Below are 7,379 nucleotides of genomic sequence, written 5' to 3'. Positions count from 1 at the left end.
TTTACTATGTATATATAAATACACACACATACAGTATATTTTTAAAATATTTACTTATATATATATATACATTTATACATTTATATATTCTTATATTTTATATTATATATAAATATATTTAATATATAAACAACACATTTTCTTAAATATATACATGCATGTGTGTGTATTTATATATACATAATAAATATACACAGTATACACACATATATTATGTAAACAAAAACTTTTATTTTGGATGCAATTAATCTCGATTAATCGTTTGACAGCACTAATATATATTATATAATTTTTAATATAAAACATTAAAAAAGTTAGGCTTAAAATATATGTGTGTTTTAATGATGTAATTATTATGTAACTTGATTTATTATTAAATTATAGAAATAATGAATGAATCTTTATATGTATAAAATAAATACTCTAGTGATTATTAATTTGTCTTTGGTTGGTGCATGTTTCTACCATCCATCCCATATTTATGTGCATGTTTTTTGTCACTTCTTTTGTGGTTAATGGTAACTTGGAATGCTTGTTTTAATGGCACTGACAAAACAAATACTACAGAGATTTAACAATGTAATTCGATATCATTACTTTATAGCTGTAGAGTGAAGCTAAGTCCCCTTAAGCTAGTAATTTTAAGGGGGAAAATTCACAACGTGCTGTTTTTTTTTTTTTTTTTTTTGTCACATTAAACCCTTGGGAAAAAACACAAATGTAATAACAGCCTTGAACTCTCCCAGATTTATCATGTTAAATCGCAAGCAGATTTGGTTAGTACTGGTACGTACAGCCGTTTAGCTGCGTGGCAGAGTTTATACTGTCCTTGAGGCCGTCTTGCATAAGGAAACAATGAGATCTCTCTGTTTCTCGCTCTGTACTCCAGACCAGACGCCGACTCCCACTCGTTTCCTGAAAAACTGTGAAGAGGTGGGCCTGTTCAATGAGCTGGCCAGCTCATTCGAGCAGGAGTTCCCTAAGGCCCAGGAAGATGAGGACAAGAGGGCCAAGAACCCGGTGAGCTATGGGACTGGGTGGAGGGATTCAGTCATACTGTCAGACGTGCTCCAAACATGAGGAGCTCGGCTGCCTGCTGCCAAAAACTCAGATTTATGGACTGCAGAGTTCCCTATCAGTTCTCATGTGTAACACTGTCTCGCCTCACTCTCTCCTTCTCTGTCTGTCGCGTTCGTCATCTGTCTTTCTTTTTTCCATGCAGTTGCCTGCTCCTAATTCAGGAGCACTTGACATGAGTTTGCAGACGCCTTCAGACATTAAGGTGAAGGAGGAGGACCCCGTGGAGGTGGACTCTTCTCCGCCTGCCAGCCCTGACTCCATCTCCAGCATGTCAGACAGCAGCAAAGAGCCCGTCAGCAGAGGAAAGGTACATGCTTTATGCAAACCAGACTTGCTAGAGCAAAACCAAAAGCAAACCAAAAAGTCCAAAAATCTGAAACCACATTGGAAATCTGCAATTCAAAGCCTGATTTAAACCTAGAATGTTAGGATTTTGAAACACGTAAAATGAACATTTAAGATTATGACATTGATCATGTGTATTTTTGTACAGACAGTCAGATGTTCTTCCACTGAAGCACAAGATCCTCTTTAGATCATTCTCAAATCATGGAGGATATGATAATCAGGTTTTACACAAATTTGTAGAGTTCATGCAGTTTGAGTTCTGGAAAAAGGAGGACCAATCACATACAAAGACATTATGACATTTATATAAACTTTTAGATTGAACATTTCACTTGTATTGAAAATATAATTTGTAATAACAAATGATTGAAAAACAAGTTAAAATAATTTAATTTAATAATTTTTAACTATTTAAGTATGCAAATAATTAAATTAATTAAAATGCTAAATTTAAGCATTATCACTAGTGGTCTGAGACGTTTTGTAGAATACTTAGAATATAAAATAGTTTGTAGTAATGTATGCTAGCACACATTTGGCATTCATGTGGCCACTATAGAGACATCATTTCACTAAACTGTGTATTTAACAGTAACTGAACTAAACAAAGAGTCATGCCTGGATGACATTGCTTTTGGAAGCAAACAGTGTTGCTTTTTTAATTATTTTGTGCTTAGCTGGCTGATTATCTTTCTTACAGGATTCTCCTCCAAAGCCTGCCGTCAGTTCGGCTCCCACCCCTGCCATAGTGCGTCCTGGCTACCTCCCACTGCACCTGGGTTATGACGGCCTGCAGCCCACCATGCCCTCCCCTACCTCTGTCATCACACACACCCCACCATCCAACCGCACACTGGGGTAAGAGCACAACCCCGTGTTTTTGGCCGTCAGCTTATTCTGTGTGACTCATTTCTATATGACTCACTGTGCTGCTATAAGTTGATTTGGTAGTAATGCTTAGGAGACTGTGGGCAGCTGGCTCATTTATGCTGTGCTTGACGTTCCACGAATGTTTGGTCAGATAGTGGACAGGAAGAGAGCAGAACTTCAGTCTGTGCATTGCTTTCTGCTCTCACTGCTTGTGCAAACTGGGCATTTCTCTCCTTCTGTTTTAGATCTCCAACAGTGCCGTACCCAATGATGATGCTTCCCAATGGTCAAACATTTCCTGTGCTTCCAGGTCCTATGCAGATGCCCTCTGTAATATCTGTAAGTTTGAAGTGTATTTCTGAGTATTGGAATCTAAATATGTTGAGTATAAAGAGATGGCCCACTCAAAGGAAAAGGAATGGGAGAGTTGGTGACACTTGCCTTTTTGTTTACTGTAAAACTGGTTTTCATAATAGGGTCTGCAAGATCTGTGGAAAATTCATTGTAATTAAAACTGCTGAAATTAAAAGCTGAAATAAAGTAAAATATAAATATTATGTGAAAAAAACCTGTTGCCTTGAAACTTAAATAAAATAAGTTTTAGTTAAAGTACTAAGATGGCTAAACAGAATATAACATTAAATAGAACTAGCAAAATGACAAAGGACATTACAAATTTACTAAAACTTAAAACTAAAATTTAAATGAAAACTGGACATTTAAAAATAAATGCAAAATGTATTAATAACTACTATAATAGTATATAAATAATACTAAAATAGCACTTAGGAAAAGTTCACAGTAACTTATAATTATTTTGAGTTTTTTTTTATAAATACTGATATTTTCCAGATAATATTTAAATAGTTTATTTTGTAACAATAGTATTAATTATTTCATTTTTATTAAAAAATGTTACAAGTTTGTTTTTCTTATCACACTATTTTTTCTCACATAATATATATCAGTTTTAAAATATATAGCTGCCTTTATAATTTGAGAAAGAGGTCCTTAGTATCATGTTTAGGAGTCTGTAAAAATGCCTTGTGTTAGCATAATTTGAGTTAAAGAAGCAAACTTTGTTGATTTGAAATATATTATTGAAATGTAATCCTGACAAACAGTTGGAGATTTCAGTCTTCCAGTACCTATTACTTAGAAAATAGATTCCCGTGACTTACCTTGAAGGGACTTTGCTGTGATTCAATTCAAGACAAAGTGTGTAATATTTTTCCAATGTTAAAGTGCCATACAACCCCCTTGTTTCAGCACAGTGTCACTTGTAGCTCAAAAATGACCCACTTCTCTTTTAAAGTGAGCTGTCATTTCTGATCTTTGGAGTCATTCATAATTTGCCTCATAATATGTTATGCATTTGGCCTTGTGGTGTAGCTGGTGAGGCCCTTGTGTATGGTGCCCAACATTCCAGGAATTCCCGGCCCTCCACTAGGGGGCAGCAGTAGCGGCTCATCTTCACCCTCAGGCTATAACCCCCACAATGAGGCAAAGATGGTGAGGGCAAATCTATTTTCTTCCTAATCCAGCCTGTGGATCATTTTGCAAAATGCTCGAATGCCTTGGCTTGCCTAGTGTTTCCATGTTGAAAGTCTTTATCCAGCACATCACATGGGTGATAGTTCTCACAACAAACAAACACAGGCTGTTGGAACAAAGCAGCTCTGTCATTAACAGTTTGTATTTCAAATATACTTGTTATACAAAGAAATGCAAAAAATAACTATTTTTTTGTAATAGGCTAGTTGGTGGGTGGTTTGACGACTAGTGGGGCTGTGTCATTTGGCTCATTTGATTCTAAAACTGAAATGAAAACTGAAATGTAAAAATAAAAGCCAATTCAAATTATTAATAAAAACCATAATAGTAAATAATACTAAAATAACACTAGAAAAAGTAACAAAACGCAACACATTTTGCTATGTTTATGTTCTCTTGATTATTAATAAATAGCACTACGTGTCTTGGTTTCTTGAGAGATGTGTAAGGTTATTCACACACACACACACGTGTTTAAGACATGTTTAAGTATGAGGTTAATCTAGCAGACAAGCACTGCATAATTAACCTAATTTGAGCCTAGGTTGCTAGTGCGTTTTTGGGAGAAAAAAAAAAAGTTATAGATTACCGTACTGAGTCCAGAGTGCACGATTCATAGTTAACATAATGCTGCACGATTAATTTTTGCAAGCTCAGTGATACATTTAACCTACATTTAATAGAAACAAGAAAGACCATAAAATATTTCCAATACTTTTACTTCTATGAGGAGCATTACAAACCCGTTTCCAACCAAAGTTATAATATTTAACGAGATGTTTGCTCAGACTAATTCAATATATTCAATGTTTGGAACAACTCTTTTGTTATGAGGCATCTTGAGGCTCATTATTATAGGCCTTACAATCTTTATGCTGATAAAGACTTTGTTGCTCGCATTATACCTTTCTGTAAAACACCCTATCTCAAGCACACCGTAAGGTATTTGTTGTCTTAATCGTATGCTTTTGTCTTCGTTCCTTCAGTCATTGTTTCATTTGCATCTACAACAATCACTAGATGCCTTGTACCGGAATGGGGTAAGTTTTACGACTTTGTGTCTCTCCTGTTGCGTAGCCCATTTCTGCAAAGAGGTCCTCTCTGTCCATTTCTGCATGAGCATCCTCTAAATAAGAGCAAGAATGTAAACAGACACGTTTTCTTGCTATGCTCAAAACATTAAAGTTTTCCCGATGCACAATATATTGACTCTAACTAAGAATTGCATTATAGTTTTGTCTAATCTCATTATTCTTATACTTTTCTCAGGACATATCTATATTTAACATAATTAGCTTTAGCTTAGCTATGTGGCATTAGTCTGCTCCATTAAATAACTAGCTGGCACGTCTCTTTTTCTATGTGGTGAGCGTTAAAGTAGTCTATATTCTCTTGGAACTTGTACTTGTGAAGGCCTGTCTATAGTCTGATGTGTTTTACGTACTTCCCGTCAATAGACATGACTTCCTCTCTGGATTTCCTGCTCAACTTTGTCAATGCTTGGACTTGGACGTATAATGAGATTTTTTCTTAAAAATTAAAAAAAAAAAAAAAAAAAAGCCATGGAGAAAAAATCTAGATGAACGTCCTAAACTATAGAAATAAAATGCAGAAGTTCACACTGTTATTTCCTTTCTGTCACATGATTTCTCTCCTCAGTGCTTGATGAGTTGCGGTTCACAGTTTTATGAAATGCCCATTCCACATGAAAGAGTAATAAAATTGAATGTGAAGCTGTAAGCTGCCTTATAATTAGACAGAATGCCATCTTGTGCCATACTACCATGATGTTTTTGTTGTTGTCTTTAGAGGTTGAAGGCAGCATTATCTCAGCAGATGCCCACAGCTCAGGGTTGCCTTGGTGTGGCGATGGGGTCCAGTGCGATGGTCCCTCAGAGAGTGGAGCAAAGCCAGCTGCTGGTCCAGCATCCAGACGCCCCATCCCCTGCTCAGCCACAGGTATGGCATATCTTCACACTCCAATTGTCGAGTGTAAACATTCTGTATACAACAGATGCCATTGTGTTTGTCAGGGAGCAATCTTTCACTTTGCTGTGGCATTACGCAGTAAACATCTCTGTTTACTCTGCCCTGCTGTGTTCAGGTGTCACCCGCTCAGCCCACCGGAGGTCGCAGGCGGAGGACGACTGATGACGACCCTGATGAGAGGAGGCAGCGCTTCCTGGAGCGGAACCGGGCAGCAGCTTCTCGTTGCAGACAGAAACGCAAGATATGGGTCGGCTCTCTGGAGAAGAAGGCTGAAGAACTCACCTCCATCAACGTCTCGCTGTCGGTTAGTGTGTGCGAAAGATTTTCGGACATTTTTTAATCTAAAATGTGAATGAGCACTGATATTGCTTATTGCAATTTGAGAAATGTGTGACGTGGTTCCTCTGTGTCCTTCCAAATTTTGACAGTATGTCAATTTCTGAATGCAACGCATGGAAAACCCAGATTTTATGCAACCAGAGCATACTGTGTGGGATTCCGTATCCCATGAATCACTGCATTTGTCCATAACTTCTATCTAAAAAGTCAAGATTGAACCAAAAGCAATATCAACTGTGATGTTTTGGTACTTTTGTGTGGCAAAAGTTAAGATAGATTTTGTTTGCACACAAAAAAAGCAAATAAAGGCTGTATTTATTTAATAGATAACTGGATGTTGCTCACCAAGATGTAAATATGTAATGTTATGAGATTGTGACCAATTTGTAGCAAATCATGGTCTGAAATAGGGTTGGGTATCGTTTGAATTTGATCAATTCCGATTCCGATTCCGATTCTGCTTATCGATTCCGATTCTTTTCGATGACAATGTGATTCAATAATATCAAACATTTATCCTGTCTCTTTTTTGCAAACCATTTATTGGAGCTGAATACCATGAACAAAAATCAACAGGCTACATAAAAACTGGACTCTTTAAGAGCTGTTTGTGTGCAAAATAGAACTGCATGATTCTGGATAAATTGTTTTTTTTTTTCTTTCCCCAATGGACGTTGTGGTTCTCTCATGATTCTGAAGAAAAAACATTAGACAACTAAACAAAATCACATTAATGAATTAATGATTAAATGACTCACTCAAGATACTTGTTTCATTACTGGATGAATCAGCGTTCTTGAACGAATCTCTTGTATGATTCAAAGACAAATACATTTTAACAGCCCCTTTTCGCCACCTACTGGCATAACAATGTAATCGATAAATCTTCATTTGAAGTGTCAAATTACTTTCAAAAGGTGATTTACCCTATTTTAATCGCTACCATACACGTCGTACACACAGTTTATATCTAAACTATAAACTTTTATGCCAGTACTTCTGTGACTTGAATGTTTGTAACACAGAAATGATGATACTGTGTGACTGAAAAGACTGTGAAGCTGTTTCATTCATGACAGACAGATGCTCTCTTCAGGTCAGCGGCAGAGCGAAAGCAAATTTAAATGTTCAAATCAAACTGAATGGTGCGATCGTACTCTGCACAGATGAACCATGTGATCACAACATTGATCGCACAC

At 36.5% G+C, this 7,379-nt stretch overlaps 1 protein-coding gene across 2 annotated transcripts in view; it reads left to right on the top strand.

Moving 5' to 3' along the window:
• The window catches only part of atf7a (activating transcription factor 7a), a 38,650-nt gene that overhangs the window by 26,101 nt on the left and 5,170 nt on the right, over positions 1–7,379 (top strand). For both annotated transcript variants that reach the window (XM_016559346.1, XM_016559345.1), the window contains exons 4-10: positions 890–1,020; positions 1,223–1,387; positions 2,129–2,286; positions 2,544–2,637; positions 3,691–3,810; positions 5,662–5,811; positions 5,957–6,145. In XM_016559346.1, coding sequence (XP_016414832.1) covers positions 890–1,020; positions 1,223–1,387; positions 2,129–2,286; positions 2,544–2,637; positions 3,691–3,810; positions 5,662–5,811; positions 5,957–6,145 — 1,007 coding nt within the window. The remainder of the gene's footprint in view (positions 1–889; positions 1,021–1,222; positions 1,388–2,128; positions 2,287–2,543; positions 2,638–3,690; positions 3,811–5,661; positions 5,812–5,956; positions 6,146–7,379) is intronic.

Source organism: Sinocyclocheilus rhinocerous, unplaced genomic scaffold (assembly GCF_001515625.1).
Source record: "Sinocyclocheilus rhinocerous isolate Xijiao unplaced genomic scaffold, SAMN03320098_v1.1 scaffold2754, whole genome shotgun sequence".
NCBI classification, from domain to species: Eukaryota; Metazoa; Chordata; class Actinopteri; order Cypriniformes; family Cyprinidae; genus Sinocyclocheilus; species Sinocyclocheilus rhinocerous.
Note: the sequence above shows the minus strand (reverse complement) of the source record. Positions and strands in the feature narration are given on the sequence as shown.